This window comes from Acanthochromis polyacanthus, chromosome 3 (genome assembly GCF_021347895.1).
Source record: "Acanthochromis polyacanthus isolate Apoly-LR-REF ecotype Palm Island chromosome 3, KAUST_Apoly_ChrSc, whole genome shotgun sequence".
NCBI lineage: Eukaryota > Metazoa > Chordata > Actinopteri > Pomacentridae > Acanthochromis > Acanthochromis polyacanthus.
Window position 1 is genome coordinate 15,204,708 of NC_067115.1, and position 21,286 is coordinate 15,225,993.

The 21,286-nt window shown below is 39.6% G+C and overlaps 2 protein-coding genes across 4 annotated transcripts; both read left to right on the forward strand.

Annotated features, from left to right (window-relative positions):
* The first annotated feature begins 855 nt into the window (after nucleotides 1-855).
* On the forward strand, nucleotides 856-6,652 carry LOC110960334 (LITAF domain-containing protein-like). Its single transcript, XM_051946003.1, has 5 exons — nucleotides 856-946; nucleotides 2,974-3,100; nucleotides 3,258-3,305; nucleotides 3,413-3,560; nucleotides 4,823-6,652. Exons 2-5 carry the CDS (start codon nucleotides 2,995-2,997, stop codon nucleotides 4,926-4,928), a joined length of 408 nt encoding a protein of 135 aa, XP_051801963.1. The 5' UTR covers nucleotides 856-946; nucleotides 2,974-2,994; the 3' UTR covers nucleotides 4,929-6,652.
* Nucleotides 6,653-11,633: 4,981 nt separating this feature from the next.
* Nucleotides 11,634-21,058, forward strand: gprc5bb (G protein-coupled receptor, class C, group 5, member Bb). Of its 3 annotated transcripts, none has more exons than XM_022208306.2 (4): nucleotides 11,634-12,425; nucleotides 13,100-14,189; nucleotides 18,487-18,554; nucleotides 18,707-21,058. In XM_022208306.2, exons 2-4 carry the CDS (start codon nucleotides 13,100-13,102, stop codon nucleotides 18,749-18,751), a joined length of 1,203 nt encoding a protein of 400 aa, XP_022063998.1. In that variant the 5' UTR covers nucleotides 11,634-12,425; the 3' UTR covers nucleotides 18,752-21,058. The 3 variants fall into 3 exon arrangements, with proteins under 3 accessions (XP_022063998.1, XP_022063990.1, XP_022063982.1); XM_022208298.2 differs by having other exon boundaries at nucleotides 11,635-12,425; nucleotides 13,072-14,189; nucleotides 18,487-18,599; XM_022208290.2 differs by having other exon boundaries at nucleotides 11,637-12,425; nucleotides 18,487-18,599.
* The last annotated feature ends 228 nt before the right edge of the window (nucleotides 21,059-21,286 follow it).

The following is a 21,286-nucleotide window of genomic DNA, read 5'->3' on the forward strand; positions in this document are numbered from 1 at the left end:
ATTCTGTTGTGTGTGTGTGTGTGTGTGTGTGTGTTTTAAATGAAACCATGAAGCCACTAGTGACTCGGCTGTGACTCTGTTGAGCTGCAGGCTGTGTGTACACATGGCAGATAAGAGTATGGAAGCAAATTCAAATTGTAAATAGACAAATATTTACATCATGTTGTGTTGCATTTCCCCCCCCAGTATTACTAACAACTGGTAGCACTTAAAAAAAATGTTAAACATGCTGACTCGAGTCATTATCAATGTCTGCAAAATTGAAAATCAAGAAAATACAAATTTAACTTTCTTGTGTGTGATTTATGGCATTTAACTCTGTCATACTTTGAATTCTCTCTGCTTCTAACTACACAGAGGTGCAGGGCTTCAGACTACAGTGAGAAAGGAGCCCACGGTAAATAAAAACATGACAGCCCAGAAACGTCTTCAGTTTCAGAGATTTAAAAGACATTTTTTCAATTATTTATTCTATTTGATGATGATCGATAACCAGATCTCGCAGAATACAGTGAGAACACTTCAGGGATGACTGATTTTGTTTACTTGTGATGAACCTTTATTTTTGTAGCTGCGTAATTTTCCCCTCTTGGTGGTTGCTGTGTTGAACTATGCCTCATCCATTCAGTATCATCTATACACCTCTTTATCCTGTTGAGCACTGAATAGTGACCGGAGCCTCATCCAGCCGCTTTCTTTATGTTACTGCATGTAATACGACCGTGTGACACATGTATTATTGGATGGAAAATGTGCACAAGGTTGGGCACTTTGTGTTGTCATAGGAAAACTACATGTCCACAAATACACACCTACGGCTCAGTCACAGTGTTGCTCCACCTTCTCCTTGAAATATCATTGCAATATTTGTCTTGTTGTCTTGTATCAGTCGAGCTCAAACAACAGAGGAAGAAGCAGTATAAGGCCGTCACACCTTCCCGTAAAGGTAAGCAGCATTTTGTCTTTTTGTCTTGCAGTTTGTTGGTAATAAAATGTAAATAATCTGCCACTTTTTATGTATTTATGTCTTAGGCAAATGAGAGCAATCTTGCTGGCGTTTATTTTCTGAGTCAGAATATTAATTTACTTTACACTTAATACATTCACTATGTATTAGCTTAATTAAGAGTAAATGCAGAAAATGGCAAAGACAAGTGAAGTAAGCTCTGAGAAAAAGTCACAAATTTATTAGAGGTGCAGAAAAACTTTATTTCCTATCGATAGTCGGGTGTATTGTCGAGAGTCATTTAACAAGTACTGAGTTAATCAAATTCTTCCACATAAAACTTTGTTGTCTATAGTCATAAAAAGCCTGAAAAAACTTCTTACAAGCAGGAAATGTGTTGCACTTTGTGAAACAGCAACGGCAGACCTCACCTAATCCTGGAATTTGTGTGTGTTGCTGTGTGAATTTCTAAAGAGCCACTGACTTGTACATATGAAACACATGTTGATAATCGGGATAATTTTAGAACCTTTATAACGCCACTACAATCTAAATCATCAGTCATGAGAAGAGGTCTAAACAAAAACTGATTCTAAATGCAGCAGTGTTGGAAAGCAAAGTGGATTTAGGTGGACAGGTTGAACGAGATCTGTCATTTCACCTCCACAGTGTTTATTTTTATGTTCATTGCACCAAACAAATGATAGAACATTCTTTTATTTGTTTGGTGCCAGGATTCTCAATGCGTGCAGCAAGAGAGGATACATGCAAATGAAAAGTCCTGGTTACATACCGCACACTTGACATTTGGTAAAACATGCGCTGCACAAACATAAAACAAACCAAATACTTTTAGGGCACAGATTTGCTGATTTGACAGTAAAATGCAACATAAAGAAATAATACTACTAATAATTCATTGTCGACCTGTCCAGGGTGTCCCCTGGCTTCACCCGAGTCAGCTGAGATAGGCTCCAGCACCCCCCACGATCCTAATGACGATAAAGCGGTGTATAGAGAATGGATGGATGGATGGATAATTCATTGTGGATGCTTAAAATGTTTTAATCTGACTCAGCATGAATGTTCATTCTTGCTCTTGGGGAAAAAAATAAAAATTCAATGTTTTGAGGGATGAAATGTGGTTGAAAGCGCATAAAAGCTAGTAAGTGAGCCATGGGTTTATTTTTTTTCCTCAAACATTTTAGCTGAGAGACTTGATTGGAGATAACACTGGAAGCACACAATCACACACTTGGAAGGTGTACTGAAGCTATGCTAGCAGTTACGCTCCATTCAATGAAGCTTCACTAGCTGCAGAGAACTGTAGCAACCAAAACCATGGCAACATGACAAAAGAAGTTCACTACATCAGAAACCACGTTTTCACAGAAGCATCCATGTATCTGACAAGAGTAAAAGAAGATGCCTTTCATTTTTGTGCAGATGAACCAGTTTCCGTGCTGCAGAATGAAGCATGCTGGGTCACTGTCACGGCGTATCGGAATACTTGATGGAACTGAGCCGACATTCACAAAATTAGTTTCACATTTCCCTCTCAAAGAAATTTGAAAAGTTTGTGCTTCCAACTTCTCACTGTCGCATACAACCTGCAGCATTTCTCAGTTTGTACATGTTTGCTGGTGCTTTAATTTACATCACACAAAACACATGCACAGCTGGGATGTATTTGTCACTGGGGGGTGTTTCACTGGCAGTCATCACAGACAGAAACTCTGTTGTTTCTAGTTTCACACTGGTCAAGCTGCTCCTCTAGGATGAAACGATGGAATGCCACCAAACGTGCTTGCTTGCATATATGCCCATTGGCTTGTATTGGCTGGCCATCACTGCTTAAAAGTGCTCCAACTTGATCAACAAGATTTTGTACTCTGCCCATCAAGGAAATTCCAGGCTTCAGTATGGACCCAAATCCACTAGTTTACTTTCCTTGATTCAGAGTTTATCAGGAGGCCTTTTTTGGAATTCTAAATTCTTTAATATAGCTTCTTTTTCATTTTTATCAGCAGCTCCTATAGACAGATATCATGGAGAAGGATCAGCCACCTGCAATGGCAATGCCAGCACCGCCGTACCCCGGCCCACCTTTGGATTACCAGCCTCAGCCCGTTGTGTATCCCCCCGTCCATACTGGTAAGAAATCAGGGATTGTCACCTGTGTAGATCTTTACTGTAATGCATCTCTTATTTCTTTAGTTGTTCCTGTGACTTAAGTCTATGTGACAGCAGCTGTTGGTCAGCTTGTGTTAAATTATTTTTTTTAAGTTAAGTGTCTCCTTTCCATGTCTAGTGGGGGCTTACCAATACAGCCCACAGCAACCTCAGATTGTACAGCCTGGTGAGCACCTTTCTAAAACTGTCTCTAATGGATTTAAAGAAAAATGTAGCACAAACTGTAGGTAGCAGAGCTTCAGTTTCAGGGGCCGTGTTTTGTTGTGCCCACAGTGAACCAGGTGGTTGTGGTGCAGCAGCTGCCGACTGATGTTCCTGGACAAATGATGTGCCCTCACTGCAGCAAGTCCGTCGTGACTACAACACACCACAAAAACGGGATGCTCACTTGGCTGATCTGTGGCGTCCTGGGAGTCTTCCTGTGAGTAGAAACATCCGAATACACATGACCGTGTAAACTATGCTGACACTCATAAACATCACAGCCTACTTTGGTGGATTATATTAATATCTAAGTAACATAACGTAAATATGATAAATGGTCTGATTTGTTTGTTGTATCTTGAAAGGATGGAATGACTGAGATGAAATGACTGATTTAAATAAGATTTGTAAAGACACATGCTAATAGCAGCCTCTTTTTCTGATTTGAACAAAACATACCTGATGTTAAGTTGCTTAGTACCTTTACTATATAAATCATAATTTTTTCTTTAATATGAATAAAACCACAGTGAAGGTTGGCGGGGAATTCTGTCAATAACTCAGTACACACCAAGCAATATTGTCTTTGAATTAAGTCTAAACTGTAAAAAAAAAAACAAAAAAAAAACAAATCTGGGAGCAAGGGTGGCAGAAAAACACACATTAAAAAACAGTGGAATACTGTTAGATTTTAAAATGGAAAAAATTATGAAATTACAGCATTTATTTTCAAAATAATAATATTTTTAGCTGATTTAAATCAAGTAAAACAGAGTTATTTTGTGGTCATACATTGTAAAGCATTGAATTAAACATCATGTATGGTGTCGCCCTGTTTACGTTAGGGTGAAAATGTAAATTGATTTTTAATTAATTAACTTTATTTTTTCTATTTTCTTTGATATTTTCTGTAATTTAACAAAACATGAAAAATCTGTTAAAACAGTTCAACGTTTTTCTCCACAAGTTTTAGTCTTTAATATAGTTTTTCTCCTCCAAATATCAGCAAATATCTGAAAAAAAGCAACATTATTTTTGCCGATTTAAATAAAATCAAATCGTGTATTTATATGATAAAATGTTGACTACAAATGTATAACCATTAGGAAAAAAATCGGATTTTTAATTTGTACATTATCTACAGTTTTGGCCTGATTTTAAAGATTAACATCAATATTAACAGCATTTTCCTGTTAGCTTACTCGACATCATCTGTAATGTAGCAAAACCGCAAAAAAATCTGTAAAAACAAATAAACAAATCAACCAAAAGTAACCAGTAACTGTGAAAAAAGCAATCTAAAATTCACTAAAGATTTTTGTTTTCTCGAGTTCAGCAAACAGCTCATTAGATAAACTTGTCATTCAGGTTCAGTTATCTAATATGGGGAACTAAATGTAGAAACTGAGCCGGATTGAGATGACTCACACGGTACACACTGATGTTTACAAGATAAGTTAATATTTTGACTTTGTTCAGGTGCTGGCCTTGCTGTTTGATCCCCTTCTGTGTGGAATCCTGCAAGGATGTGGAGCATTCCTGCCCATCCTGTCACAACGTCCTTCATATCTATAAACGCATGTGAAACACCACCGCAGCAGAAACTCTCCTGAAGTTACGACAAAAGACAGAAAATCCCACTGTGACAAAACACAAGAGCTAAAACCTCCCTATGCAAATAATAGACGTCATCTTGAGCCCTGTACATGCTTGTGTAAACTACATGTTTTACCTACACTACTTTGCAGTGTACTTATGCAAAGCGACATTACATAAGAGCTTCTTTCTTGTCCTCTACCTGATAACATGTGCAATCAAGGTGAAAAAAATTTATGCAAAAATGTGAGGAATGTACCTATCATGATTAAATCTTGGTCGGAGTGATGTTGTCTCTGTATGATATACCTCAGTGATACATTTAACAAAGCAGGATGATATGACGTATTCTTTTTATTTGATGTTCTTGATATAATGAATGCTTTTATAGAAATTCCCTGTATTTGACATATTGATATGCGGAAAAAACATTTAAACATGAACAAAATCATAATTTCAGGGCCATTATTCAAAATGTTTTCTGCAATATTCCAGCCTTTGTGAATAAAAAAGAGATTGTACAATACTACTTATAATCAGTGTTGTCAGTAGGAGATGCAGAAAATCCGTAACTCTGTTTCTATGTTTGGTCCTGCTTTGCTGCCTGGTCAGTTTCACACTGCTGGTACTGCAGTTAACACAACAAAGGTTAGACAACTGATTAGTCTGTTGGTGTTCATTACAGAGATAAAACAACGCAATGACCTTAAGTTACATCATCTACTGTCCATATGCTTGTACCATGGAATGATGATCTATGATGATTTATGAATAATTTTGACTAAAATGTTACCTAAACGTAGGCCACTGTATAGTCACTATGTGGTTTAGATAGGCAAATTGCTCGCCAGTCTACATTTTATTTAAATTTATATTAAGAGATTAATTTCTAGTGCTACAGCTGCAGAATAAAACTACTAAATGAGATGATACAAAATAAATCAGAGATGCTTTAATAAAACTCCTAAAGACCATTTTGGGTCACTTCAGTGCAGTGTGATTTTTAATGTTAATGGTGGCTGCATTCCCGGTGTTGAGCGTGTTGGCTAACTGCTTTGGCTTACTGGAATGCTTAAAAGGGATGAGCCGTCATTAACAGTATTAGTTACACCCATGTTTTTTCTGTTCTGACAAATCACAATGCTGCTGTGAAAAAAGGCCACTTGTGTAATGCTGCCGTCCTTTATTTGTATTGTGTGTCTACTATGAAAGAGGCCTTTGAATGTTTCTCTGTGATGTAATTTAGTTGAAATGATAAAATGGCGGTGATAATGTTAAGGCCAGTTTGTGTTTTTTCTGCGACAGTTTGCATGGACAAGTGGACATGGAAATCAGGCACATCCACTGGAAAATCAAAGTGGACATTTGTTTCATGCACCTTATGTTTGTCATGATGAACTCCATATCCTGTGCACAACAAACGAATACATTCTTCTCCTATCTATCAACAGGTCCCCATAATGCATACTAGTTCCTAGCTCTGTGTTGCCACCAGATGTCCTCAGATTTACCCCTCAGTTCCAGTCACCTGATTTCCATACCCCCTCTGTGCATACAAATGTGGTTGCCATCTTGGCCTTCTCAGTTGTCAAATCACTATCTTATTTTGATTGCTTATGGCAGCTGCTCTTGCAATCTAATACAAGTTTATTTCTGTTTTCGCGTTACTTCCCTGTAAGCTTGTATTTTAAGTTTAATAAAACTGTTTCTGCATGTTTGAGTCCTTCCTTTGCTCATAACATGGCTGCATATGTGTGGAATGCGTCTGTGTATGCGTACTTATGACTCTCACATGTACGCAAAGTTCACTGTCAATGTGCACCCTGCAGTATGATCTGGGCTTTGGTTCCCCATTCAACCAATCCTCATTGTGAGAAAAAAAAAAAGAAAAAGAACAGCGAGTGCTCAACGAAACAATGTTCTGCCAAATCTGTCAGATCAAGTGTTGATCCTTTCCACAGTAGTCGTCTGCTTGGCTGAAGACCAAATTGTGCAATGACTCATCTAATTTAACCTCAGACTAGAGTTTCATGTGGTTCTCTTCCAACTAGATGGCAGATAAAGCCAACAGGCTGTGAGGTAGCAGCCTGTTAGATATGTGCAATGCTTTATACAATGTTTCCAGTTGAAAAAGGACCGTCAGATCTCCCCAAAAAGACCACCTGCACAATGACATGACAAATCCACCATTGTATTGTATAATTTCTAGTTTCCATCCTGATCTTACCAGGCTGTTTTAGTGACTGCAGCCTTAAATAGAGCTGAGCTGCTGCTGTCCAAACCTCCTTCAGGAAGAAGACTCTCTCTGCTCCTTGGATTGACAGCTTGAAGCAAAACAGACCACACAAAAGCTGACACAGATGTGAATGAGTGTGTGCGACCAGGATTTTGTAGCGTTTCTAACAAAATATGTGATTATTTTAAATTAAAATATCAGCAAATTCATACCGCGGCTGTTGATTTAACTCATGTCTTTGGTGAATTTGTCTGACAAAATTGTGGTCATAAAATCAGTATGTTATTGGCACAGGAACCATGGTTAAATGGCTCTGGAGTGACTGCCAGCTGACATGCAGTCTAAATAGGCTTTGTTGCAATTACTATTTCATACTCTGCTGTCTGACAACAGAAACAGAAAAATATGTAACTGAGACCATATTCACTGTAAACTCAGCTCAATTGAAATGCAGAGCACAGAGAGCAGAAGGAAGCAAACATATATAAACAATGCCTGAGTTTAGGTTACACTGAAGCACAACAGGTGATGTGAAAACAGCAACTTATGCAGTCCCTGTTTAGCAGTTTCAAACTGGTTTCTCCATCTCTGATAGGGTGACCATACGTCCTCTTTTGCCCGGACATGTCCTCTTTTGAGTCCAGCCGGTGTTTAAATGGTCCTTCAAATGTCCGGGTTTTTGATCTTGCCTAGCTTGAGCGCGTCACAGACCAGTGTATTTATCATTCACATTGAATGGTTCCTTTGGAAACACGCTCTGAGAGGCGGAGTTTGAGCCGAACCCCGGAATGTTTATTAATCATTCACAAAGCAGTACAGAGGCGCTCCACACTCACTCACTCCTCGCAGGCTGACAGGCAGGTAGGCACACTGCGAGAGAACACTCGAACCGAAAGAAAATGCCGAAACGCAAATGTCATTTCACTGATGAAATGCGAAAAAAGTACCCCTGTTTTCGTCCGGGTCGTGTCAAATGGGAGGCAGAATGTACAGTCTGCAAAGCTGGGACTTATGTCTCTGTGGCTAATAAGAAAAGGAAAAAGAAGGAAAAAAAGGACTGTTGACTTGAGGCATTATTTCTATATTTTTTTAATTTGCCATTAGACACATTATTTTGAAGAATGGGGTAACTGAATATTGAAGAATAGGCTACCTCTCTTTTTTCTTTTTGTTTAATATTTTGAGGCATTATTTCTATTTTTACATAATTGATAATTAGGAGGTTATTTTGAAGAATGGTACTCTACCTCACTTTTCCTAACTAAGGTGTAAGTGTCAGACTTAAGAGAGATGATTATTTCTTATTTTGTTAAACATCTGAATACATGTGTTCCTACACAACTTGAGTCAATAACTATTAAAGACTAGAGCATGCCATATTTGTATGTGACTGATTATATTGTTTAGGAGAATTGCTTTAAATTAATAAATATATTATTTATAAAGCAACTGTTTGTGAGTGTTTTGGGCTATTTTTCTGTATATCCAGGTAAAGTGTTCTTTTCTGGGGAATTCAGAATATCTGTTTAACTGAGTTTGAAGCACAGAAAGCCCCCTGACCCACGGAAAACCCCTAAAAATGGGGGTGGGGGGCGGGGGGGGGGACTGAAAATTTTTCACGAGCAAGCTGGAAGTGTGTCCTCTTTTCAGAGAAACAGAATATGGTTACCCTAATCTCTGAATGTCTCTCAACATTACAACTTCCACAGAACTCTGACCTGAGGGCATACGAGCAAAGCTAATAATGAAGTACGTTAGCCATATTAGCTGCACAATATGCTAACACTATGCATTTTTCTATAGCTAAGGTAGCATTGCCTTAAAAAATAAAAGCAATCCACTTGGTCTTCAGTTCCTCAGACGATGGCAGTGCATGAAGACTCTTGTGTTCACTCTTGCAGCCAACAGCAGTAAATTTAGTGTGTTCACTTTATAACTGAGATTTTAGAGTTTACAGAAGCAGAAGCTTTAAAAGATAAACAAACCTGGCTCTTTCTCAGAAGCTCATGTCACAAGCAGGGGGCATTAAAAGGGCAGGATTATGCAAAGTTTGAGCTACACAACACACATGAGCTAGATGAGCTGGACAGCAGAAGATGTTATTTTACATGTCCAAGTTGTTAACAACTAGCCTAGCCACGCTAGACAACCCACGGCAACAAATTTAATTCTCTGCCAGGGTGGGTCTAGTTACCCTCCATAAGGCTCGAGGTTGGATGCTCCTAAAACTGGCCAGACCAATCACCATGAAGTGTAGAGTCAGAAGGCGGGCGTAACTAAGTGACGACAGAGGCGCGACGATTCTGACAGAAACAACCGGCGCACAATAAACAGCTATCTTTCGACTCGGCTTTGGCCACAGCCCTTAAAGATTTGAAGCTACAATTCAACTTGAAAGATAAACAAAAGAACAGAACTGAAGTGTTTCATTGAGAAAAAAGATGTATTTGGACTTATGCCGACGGGATATGGCAAATCCTTAATATACCAGTTGGCTCCGCTGGTTGGGAAGCTAATGGAACTTAGCCACAATCTGGCGCTCTAGGAACTCCGTCAGCCTATTCGTTGCGCTGATTGGTTGTATACCTACCCAATTGCTGCAGAGTGATTTGAAAGACAACCTTTTAGCCCGCCCCCCTCCCTGTCGAGCGTCCCTAGACCCTTGTGTCTTAAGAGCTGGGTCTAGCGCGGCTAGGCTAGTTAACAACCACAAAACAAGGAAAATAAATTGTCACCATATATGAACCCTTTAATAACTGAAGCCCTTGAGCAAAGCACACAGTCCATTGCTGCACCTTGGTGGACTTCTTGTGCCCTGTGTGGGGGGGTGCTGTGGATGGTTGCTAGGAGATACCTGAAGGGGGATAAAGCTGGGATTATGGGATGGGCCGTATTTAACAAGGTCCTATTGGATTGTGACCATAGCAACCACTGGATTACCCAGATTAGGTCTGATATCCTGAGTTAGTCACATTTCTCTGTCCTGTTGTCTTCTCTGTTTCTGCCGGAGTATTTCTATACACAATCGACAGATACAAAGACCAGACATAGAACTGAAATTTTTGAAACTTTTTGAAATCAGTGACTTGTAATTAATGGTCTGTATTAGTTGTAAGGCAGACAGGGACATCAATGAGTAACATCTATGAGAGGCCAGTGGATAGTGAATTACTATCGAGAGGGGATTCAGAGGGCACTCAGATCCAGATCTATTAAAGCTGGAAGCTGTGAAGGCTGTCTGTGATAGCTGATGAAGCAAGTGAAAAATGGGGCCAATAGCTATAAATTACGTTTTATTATTAAATAAGTAATTTATTTTAGTGTATAAACTGCCAGAAAACCTTAGCCAGAAACTTGCGCAAACACCGGAAACAGGAGGAAATATCTGCCAGGAAATTAGTCCTCGCTAAGAAACAATCTGCTACATAACTCCCTGTGAAAGAACTCTTCAGAGTTTGGACACCAATTAAACAAACAAAGCATACTGTATTAATCAAGTAAAGTCACTGGTATTTATATAGGACATTTAAAGCCAGAGGATTTGCATCCAAGTGTTTTCCACTAGAAAAAAAATGATTGCCACTATGAGTGAACTGAATAAGTTTAAATATTGGGGTAAAGACCCCTACAGCATTGTTTATGGTGTGGATTTACCGGAATAACTTCAGCGTTAAGTGTCGAAACCCTAAAAAATAAAAAAAATAATAAAATACTGTTTTATATATTATTAATTTTGAATATTAACCCAAATAATTGAGTATTAAAGTTATGACCCAACAAAAATATACATGAAAACCAAACAAATCAAAGGATTTCCTAGAACCTCTATGACCAAGCTTTATTTTTACGTTTATGTGTATTATTTCATGGGGGTATTTATTTTATGAGGTGGATGTTTTTTAACCTTTGGACAGAGCCAGACTTTCCCCTTGTTTCCAACTCAACTGCTGGCTCTATCTTAATGTTGAGGGTGGTACCAATATTTTCCATCTTCTTTTTGACCAACACAGTGAATTTCCTTTAAAGAGCCAATCAGTTTCCTAAAGTTCAGGATGAGATTCTCGTGTGGAAAACCTCATTCATTATCACTTCATTCAGCCATAATCACCAGCCAAATCAGTCACTGCTGCTTGTATGCAACACCATATCTAGATTACCTTGAATGATGCAACAGGCGTGCATCACTTCACTTAGATCTGTTTATCTGCGAGTTCATTCGTGCACCACAAACCAGCTTTGGTTTCTCCTGTCTGAGCTCACTGGAGTCTGTCAGCGCCAATTTCTCACATGCTGATCCAAACTGACACGATTAGCTGGTACAGTGGGTGTCATGATATTCCTCATGCCAGCTCCACATGGCTGAATCATGTCTTCCAGGGTATTACGTAAGACTCTCTACGAGGACAGTCACATGGTCACAAGGCTCACCTGTGTTTACACTGACCATCTGCCTCTCCACATTCCTCCAAATCCCATCCTCACACTCCGCAACCATCAACACACACCTCACCGCTGAAGAAACTGGTCTCATCTATCGATCAACATTGAATCTATATCTGTGAGGAAGAATTGTATAAGTGGTAAGAGGAAGACGTGGGAGCCTGAAGGCAGGAAATAACAGCGAGATGTGCAAACGGGTGACTAATACCAGATTGACTGTGAACTGCCGTGCTGGTTTACTGTACTTATTTCCTATCTTCTTCCTGGTTAGACAGGTGCATCAGCAAATCATACTCCCCGTGTGTGGGTGAGCAGAAGTAAGCTGGGACTGCATCTCTGTTGACTCCTCCGCAGATTCAGCGTGAAGCAGGGGAGAGAGAGAGAGACACAGACATGCAGACAGAATGAATAGAAAGAAGAGGACAGAGGGAGAGAGGCAGAGAGTGAGAGAGAAGAGTGAAAGCGACAGAAGATATATTTGACTGTGTGGGTGTGTGAAGTATCAAGGCATGCATCATAATTGTGGCTTCTTCTTGGAGCAGCTGGACAAGTCAATGCATCAGCAGGGCATTATTAGTCCTTCAAAGTGTATTATTTTGTACTTTGAAACAGTGGGAGCTGTGAGCGCAGTCGGCGACATTTTCAAAGACAAAATGGAAACCGTTTTGTTTCTGCTGCCTCAAGGATTTCATTAACTGGGATTACAAAAATAAACACTTTCGCTGAAGTGATGCCGCAACTGATGCGTGGAAGAATATGATGCCTCTGCTCCATCAATAATCCAGAATTGAAGTCAACAATTAATCTGAGGTGAGTAACATTTTTTTCTTGATTTTTAGACCTTGTGAGGACATTCTAGCCTCATTTGTTTGCTGTTTAAAGGTTTTCTTTTCTTTCTTTTTTTCCCCCCATTAGACTAAACGTTAAAATTAGGTTCATGTCAGTGTTCTAATATGGATTTATATCAGGAAGGGTCCTCACAAATAACTACAAACACAGTGTGTGTATGTCTGTGTGAGCATGCCTGTGTGTTTTTCTGTGATTTTGGGCATTGAACTCGACTTCTTAAAAGCCCAGTATGCAATGTAGTCAGCCCACGCTGTTTCCCGTTTCCATGGAAACTATGGCCCAGTGCTAAAAGCAGTTCTGTTCTGTGCGGTGGGTGCTTGAGTGTGTGTTTGTGTGTGTCTGAAAGATGAGAAACATTTCATACAACAGGTTTATTGGATCTTAACTGATATTGACCGCTGTTTCTACTGTGTTGTGAATCATGAGGATGCTGTAGGAGCTAATATACAGTTATTTACATCTACACTCACATTCCTGCCTCCCTCCTCCTGGGTTTTTCACCCACCACAACATCACTTTTGTTGTTTATCTGTCTGTACCTTCACCTTTCTCCTTCTCTCTCTCTCTCTCTCTCTTCTTTAACTCTTTCCCTGTCTCTCTTCATCAGTACATCTTTGTTCCTCTTTGTCTCTAAGATGGCACTCAGCCCTATCATCATCTGCCTCCTGACACTAATTGGCTACGGCTCATCCCACCCCTCTCCTCCTCGGGGATGCAGTGTGGATGTGGACCCCCCCTACAGAGTGCTGTGTGACCTGGAGTCGGTCTGGGGTGTTGTTCTGGAGGCTGTGGCCTGCAGCGGTGGCGTCACCTCCCTGGTCCTCGCTGTGCTCCTGCTGGTGAAGCTGCGCTCCATTTCTGACCCTGCCAGGCGCTCTGGTCTGGGGCCTCTACTGCTGCTCCTGGGCACACTCCTTGGGCTTTTTACCATCTCTCTGGCTTTCCTGGTGGGGAAGAACCAGGCACTCTGTGTGGTTCGCAGGGCCTTCTGGGGACCCCTTTTTGCTCTCTGCTTCTCCAGCTTGTTGGTGCAGGGCGTGAGGCTCAGGAGGCTGGTGGCTGGGAAGCTGAGCCCGTCGGGCAGCACCCTGGCAGCACTCGGTCTGGCCTTGGCCTTGGTTCAAGGGATAATCTCCGCTGAATGGGTCCTGCTGACTGTAGTTAGGGAGGGTCACCCAGCCTGCGAATATCCACCTTTAGACTTCGCTCTGACATGCAGCTACACTCTGGGGCTGCTCCTCATAGCCATGGGTCTCTCTCTGGGGGTGGTTCTCTGTGGAGGAGAGCTGGCAGCAGATGGAGGAGGCAGTGGCGAAGAAGACAGAGAAGGAGAGAGTGAAAAACGGAGATGGAAGTGTAACGCCGTCTGGCTCTTTCTGTCCAGCCTGGCATCAGCACTGCTATGGGTGGCCTGGCTGGGGTTTTACCTTTACGGCAGCCAAGCATTGAGGGGAAAGGGGAAAAGAGGAGGACAGAAAGATGTCAAAGTGCTGGATGAGCCTGCGCTAGCTGTGGCCTTGGTCATTCAGGGCTGGATCCTGCTCCTGCTCCATGCCATACCAGAGACACATCTGTGTCTCCGGAAACCTCCACAGACCAACACTCAAGATTTCTTCGACACCAGTAACACGTCTCCTCCTCCACATTTTGGAGATGATCTTCCTGCACACTCTCACCGACCCTTCCCAGAAAACCAGGCCTTTTCCATGGAGGAGCGCAGTGCAAGTAGGCCTATGTGGTTGATGTCAGTGTGTCTGTGCATGGTTGTCTAATAGAGATAAAGAGTCACTTTCAAAGGAAATTCAATTTCAACCTGGGTCTAATGCTGTCAACTAGAACTGATAAGGTGATATTTTCAGCATGTTAGATTGAATACAAAACATGTTTGGCATTTAAGTGTTTTACAGTAAGTTATGAGACCACTGTTGCTAAGCAACTGAAAACAAAAATGAATCCTGTCTGTTTTCTCCAACAAACATAACTACCTTTCACATCAGTCAATCAAAGCCGTTTTCTTAGTGATCTTTTGCTCTGGTCAGCTGAATCCTGTTATTTACAGAAGATTTCAACAGTGACCAGGGGCTTTGTTCGTCAAGTGCCGAAGAACACTCTGTAGGTTTAAATGATATTATTACTGAATTTAAATAATTTCAGGTCTCAATCAATCAAACTTCAAATTAGAGTTAACTTAAACAAAAGATAATAAAAAATAAAAGGACAAATTAAATGAAATATGTTAGTGAGGTTATTAAATCTCAAAATCAAAATGAGAAAAAAATAAAACATTGCAAATTATATTAATTTAAATTAACATTCACAATAAACTCGATAACAATATAATAAGAATAAAAATACTTTTAAAGCTCAGGTAATATGTGACAATCTTCTTTCAAGTTTGTAAAGCTCGAGCTTAAGCAAAATCCATCAAAAGTAGAAATTTCATTTTTAAAAATTCAAACTGAGACTAAACACTGACACTAAAAAAATCCTTAAAATTCTCCAGAAAATACTAACTTTAAAATCATCACTGCAGACAAGTTTCCCATTAGGGATGACTGCTGTAGCATCACATCACCATAAGGCCCATGTAGCATTATATACAGAAACTGTGGCTCACTTTTAGCAACTCAAAAGAATCAAAAATCTCCCTAAACCTCATGAAATGCCTGATTATCTAGCAGGATTTTCAACAGGGTGAATAATGAGTCATTTCACTTTGACTGCTCTCCAGATTTATTTGACGCCAGATGCACAGATGAGAAACTAAACCTCAAGGAACCAGGATAAACTCAAGTGAAGGCAGTGGCAGAAAGAGAGCATACAGGCTTCAGGATGCTGATGCTATTTGTTGTCCACTGTCAAGCTGATATAATAGTGAGTCATGCACAGAGGATGTAACGCAGTGTAAGCAAGACACAAGAGGATTTACTTCGTGGTTGAAAGCACAGATAGATAGGTAGAGCTTCTGTTACTTGCCTTAATGGATGATGAAAGATACATTTCAATCTTCCTGTGTCTGAAATGTTTACAGGAGAGCTTGTGAGTAATGTATTAACATGAATGTAGAGAAGCTTACTGGTGTCAACAAACCCAAAATGTATCCACTCCACAGTCTGTCAAAAACACACAACACTTATTAAGGTCTGGCCTCTAGTTTAGTGTAGGTTGGAGATGCAAACATTTGCTTGAGTTTCCTCCTCTGCAAGAAGGCTACTGATTCATTCAAGTGAATAAAACAGCAACAGCTATTTTAATAAGGAAAGATCCCATATTTTCCCTGAATTTTTGAGTCCCAGAGTGTCCTGCCATCATGGCTGTGATTGAGTCCACACAACCTTCCCATCAGAATTCTTGAAAGGTATCTCCACTGATGTGTCAGATTTCTCCAAAGAAATCTGTAAGTTCTATTAACAACCAATATAATGCACTCTTGCTGTATTCAAGCAAACATTAGATTAATATTGTGGGCCTGACATTACTGAGACAGATGCCACTATAACCCTGCTGTTTTATTTTGTGTATAAGTGTAAAATGTGTTCAGTGTATGTGGCTCTCCACAAGAAAGGAAAAAGCAGTGTAGTATGGCATTAATCTTTTTTTCTCACAATCCCACAATACATAGCTCCACATTTTATAGTTGTGAAAACGAACAACTATGTAACACTGCACCTGCTACTGATGACACAAATGGGCGATGACTCATATGTGTTCACAATCTTAATTTACTGCTCACTATAGAGGAAGCTAATGAGCGTGAATTACGTCAGGAGAAGTGAACTAGAGTGATGTCGGATGTAGCCACACAGATTTTTTTAATTACTCTGATTAGACCATCACTTGGGCTGAAGATGAATGGGGCTGTGCTTGGAACAAAGCTGCAAAGTGGGAGAATCTGCAGTTTTTTTCTCGTTCATGTTCCCATCATGATGTATTAGAGGAGCTTCATACACAGCTGCCACTTAGTCTAGCTGCTATTTTTTCCCAGCGGTCTCTCTATTTTAAAATTTTAATCCATCGAGTTTTATTTTTGCAAAAAAGCTACAAAACTTTATCAGTTCATCCTCCAAGTGTGCAGTTTCACTTCAAATGTGCTGGCGATGTCTTTAAGTTTGGTATCAATTTTCCCTTCATACATCCATGATAAGAAACGCAGAAACATGGGACTTTCCATTGTAATCTAACGACTGTATTGAGGCCTTGAATTAAAATTCTTTCAATTTAGTTTCATCTGCCATCTCTATGTATAAGCCCTGCGACAGACTGGTGACCTGTCCAGGGTGTCCCCTGCCTTCGCCCGAGTCAGCTGAGATAGACTACAGCGCCCCCCGCGACCCTAGTGAGGATGTATAGAGAATGGATGGATGGATGGATCTCTCTGTATAATAGTACCAATGAGCCTTGGCCACTGCTGCAGTGCATGAGTCAGAGTAAAGTTAAAATACTTTGTAGTTGCAGTTCATAACAAATGTTATAATAAGGATGAGAGCTTGCAAAATTATAGAGACAAACCTAAAAAGTCCCCTTTGAGCAAACACTTGGTGACAGTAGCAGGAAAAAAATCTCAGACAAAACCAGACTCAGGGGGAGCAGCCATCTGCCTCAGCCATTTGGGTTGAGAAACACTGAGCAAAAACAAATGATAGCTACTGAGCAGGTTGGTGGGAACGGTACCTGCAGATCTTAAATATGCAGATCTGGAGACAGGGATATAAGCAGAACAAATATGGAAAGAATGGACAGAGAAGAAAAAGCGCAAACTGTGGCAGCCAGAAGACACAAACTTAATGAAGTGCAATAGTTGCATATACATGCATGGAGGGAAAGGGGGGAGAGAGCAAAACAAGATGTTTAACTAATTAAATTGAACCCAAAAGTAAAAATAAGTTGACTAAGGCACAGTTAGTAGTGCACGTCTCAGTGTTTTAAACTTCATGAAGGGATGATTCACTGAAGGTCAGTTAACTTGTACTTGGACTTCATCTATATGGATCCCCACAGTTCAGCACGCATGTCACACATGGATTAACTGCAAAGTTTAACTATTGTAGTATGAAATACCGTTTTACTGCTTGTTTAGATGAAAGAATCAGCCCTTTCAATGACATTGCTAACCTCCTTGCACACACATGTTCTACTAAAACGTTTACAGTATTTTACAGGGACACTGTTGCTGCATCCTGAGCTTAACACCGCCCATAAGGATTGTGATTGGTTTAAAGAAATACAAACAACCCATAACCTTTTTTCTCCCAAATAGCAGAATGATGATGAGGTACAGACAGACCATTCTAAGATGCTAACACAGTGTTGTGGAGTGTTGTGTTCATGATTCATATGTAGTTTAACCTACATAGTGTGAAACAGATTTACTGCTGCTACCATAATGTGTTGCAGTTGACCCTGATCCAGATCTACACCACCATTTAATGGGTTCTTTGTGTACCCATGCACCACTTGATGAAATTTGGAAAGGTAGTTTTTGTTTAGTCCTGCTGACGGGCAAACAGACAAATAAATGACACTGAAAACATACTTCTGCTGTGTCAAGGAATAATTTCCTATATCTCTACACAGAACAGGGCATGTTTAAAAAAATAGTTAACGGTTACAGCAGTAATTAGACCTTGTACTGTGAGTTTTGTGATCGGTGCACCCCTATCTCTGATGCATTTGTTAACTGTGGATTCAAACAGGACTTGTTCATGCTGTATAAGCACTCCAACTGTGAGTCACCTTCCATTGACTATTGGAATAATGGAAGGCACTCCCAAGACCGCTCCTCCCATTTCACAATTTTATTATGCGAGGCCATAAGACTCCATGCACCACTAAGCATAATACAATAAAATTCATCCACCCCTGCAAAGCCAGCAGGAGAGATGATTAAATGTAAACAAATTTCTACAGGTCTAATCAGCTAGAATTAAAGCAGTTGCATGAGTTTATGTTCATGTTATGCTATAATGTAAATGATATCAAACCTGTTAGCTTGAATAAAACCTGTAACTTGTGCGTGTTTTAGCTCTCCGAAGCGGAACATACCACGGCAGCCACGGGAGTGTCCGTCCTGGCATCGCCTTCAGAGGCCAGGTATACCAACCTACTGAGATGGCTTTGGTCATGAATGGGGGTACAGTAAGTATGGCAGAAACACAAACTCTATGTATGTGAGTCTCACTCAATCACTAGACAACTCACCTGGAAGTTACTGCGCTTCCTCACTGCGTCTTTGTCTCCTGTAGATGCCCACAGCTCCAATTAACTACACTGGACGACGGTTATGGTAATAAGGGCTGAGATTTGAAGAGGAAACACTCCAGTCACATTGGTAATGTAGAAGAGTCTGCTGTCGCCTAAGAAGAAAGAAATATGAACATCACATATCATATAATGGATTGACTTCATGCGAAATAGATATCTTTAATGTGTTTGTGTTTCTGCGCACATGTATGGAGTTTACACTTTAAACTAATAGTATTTTTGCTTAAATTTCCTTAATTGCCTCAGAATGGATAGTAACTCACAAGAGATGGAGACAGCATTTACGGTGCATTATTTTGATCCACACAGATCAGCACATGCAGTCAACTGTAATCTGTACGTACAGTAACAAGGAGTGTATAAATAGATGTTATATAGATAAGGTAAATAAAAAATAGATATGTATTGAACTACTAAATGAGCTGCTTTTAGGGGGAAAGCTGAAAGAGAGAAGTCAGCTTAAAAGATGATTTGAATGTAGTAAACATTTTTACCTGAGCAGCTCCGAACCAGTGCTGTTCCTTACTTCTGTCTGCTCATCATTGATGTTTGCTTTGTAAAAAAAAAAGAAAAAGAAAAAAAAAAGAGTGCACTTTTTTGTTTGGCTTCAAGCTACAACTCAGACATGACACCTTTAGGATGATTATGTAAATGACCTGCATACGCCTACAATGCTTGCCTGACCTCTGTATTTCATGCTGAAAAACCCCAAAGGACTCCCATAGTGCTTTTCTCTCTATTTATCTTTGCTCCAGTATCAGTGCTTTTCTACCGTTTGGCACAATTCAAAATGTGTGTTACAGAATGCCATGTAATTGGAGCTTGTAAAGGGTTATGTGAGAGTGTTTTGTCTTTTAAAGAAGGATAATAAGCATAATTTAAAAAGCCATTTTAATACTGCAATACTAATTCTGCAGTATAGAGTTTACTGTTGGAGGATGTGATTTTGCACTTTATCAGCAATGATTATATCTGGGAGTTGTGATATTTGAGATGCATGTAAAAGCACAGTTTAAGGTGTATTTTGTCAAAAAACAAATATGTGTTTTCTAGAGTTTTGATATTTAAACTAAAGGATCATTTGTAATTTTGAGTTTCAAAAATTCTCAACATTGGAAACAGCATTCGACAAAGCAGCCTGACCTATTTTAAGCCAACTCTGGCATGACGTCATAAAAGGAGTGAGAAAAAATGTAAATGTATACGTTTTTAAGACAACTGGACAAATCCCTTTTGCAAAGGAAGACAGTGTGATTAGAAAAACAGTGAACAAATAGACTCCGTGGTCTGACTGTTTTGTTACCGACTTTTAGCATTTATTTACTCATGATTTCCCAAAGTCACCCTGGATTCACTGAAGCTACTGATCATTAGAGACACTTTGTTTATATAGTATCATAAAAAACATCTGTGAACCCTTTGAAATTATCTGATTTTCTGCATTAATTGATGGCCAGAGCTCACATATTCAAGACGAGCCTAAGTGTACTTTGATAGTGATCCTATGGACCAGTGGCTAATGTAACCAAGTGGCTTTTGTGGCTGATGTTACATTTTCATTGTCTAATACAGCTACATGTCCATTGTCCTCAATTGGTGCTGTTGATAAATATACTGATTACTGTATGCACTACTGTTTTTACACTACACATAGTGCTGCATGTTCATACCAAACTAGTTTCAAGTGATTTTAGCTAAACTTAGGCTTGCAGTATTGGTTTTATATATAAATAAGATAAATCCAGAGGGTTCACTTATTTTTATCTTCCCTCTGGATATTCTGGCATTCAGGATTCTCATAAATTTTAAATTCCATCAATTACACAGAAAATATTTGGCCATCCATCAATGTCAGTTTATCTGGAAACATGTACACTGGCAGCAGCTGCTTCAGTATTTTAACTCTGAGACAAAAAGACAAATAAAAGTCCCATCATATTTAACTGGATTGTTGCAGTTTCTAGAGCAACAGTGAATTCTAACCAGAATGATTCACCCATTTGAAATGCAATTGTAACGCAGCTGTCATCACATTCATGCTGTGCCCATTCCTTTTCGCTATAACACACAATTGTCGATAATTTTGCTTTGGTGTACAAGTGTGTGCTCTGATATTGTACAATGAAACCAGAGGATTTTTATGTAATAACCCTATATAAAGGATTTTTAAACATATACTGCAGATGTTCCAAATGTGAATAAGCACTGGTATTTCCCTTTTGAAATGCTGTTATGATGATAGCACTGTCACTGTTTTATGGCAGCATAACATGAATGTCTGTAATGTGATTTGCACAAAGTGGCTAATACATCAATTAACACTTTCTGTTAAATATTGTCTTGTCTTTTTACTGGAGGGATGTGTCAGCGTGTACTGACTGATATATGAAAACAATACACAACAGTTTAACATGAAACTGTCTTTAAAGGGACACTACAAACTGATGCAGACGATCCATATCGCTCACATTAAATTGTCTATCTTTATCGGATGTTTTTAGTCAAAACTCCGTCTACCATAAGAAAACTAATAGAACTTCACTGAATAAGTAACATTTACG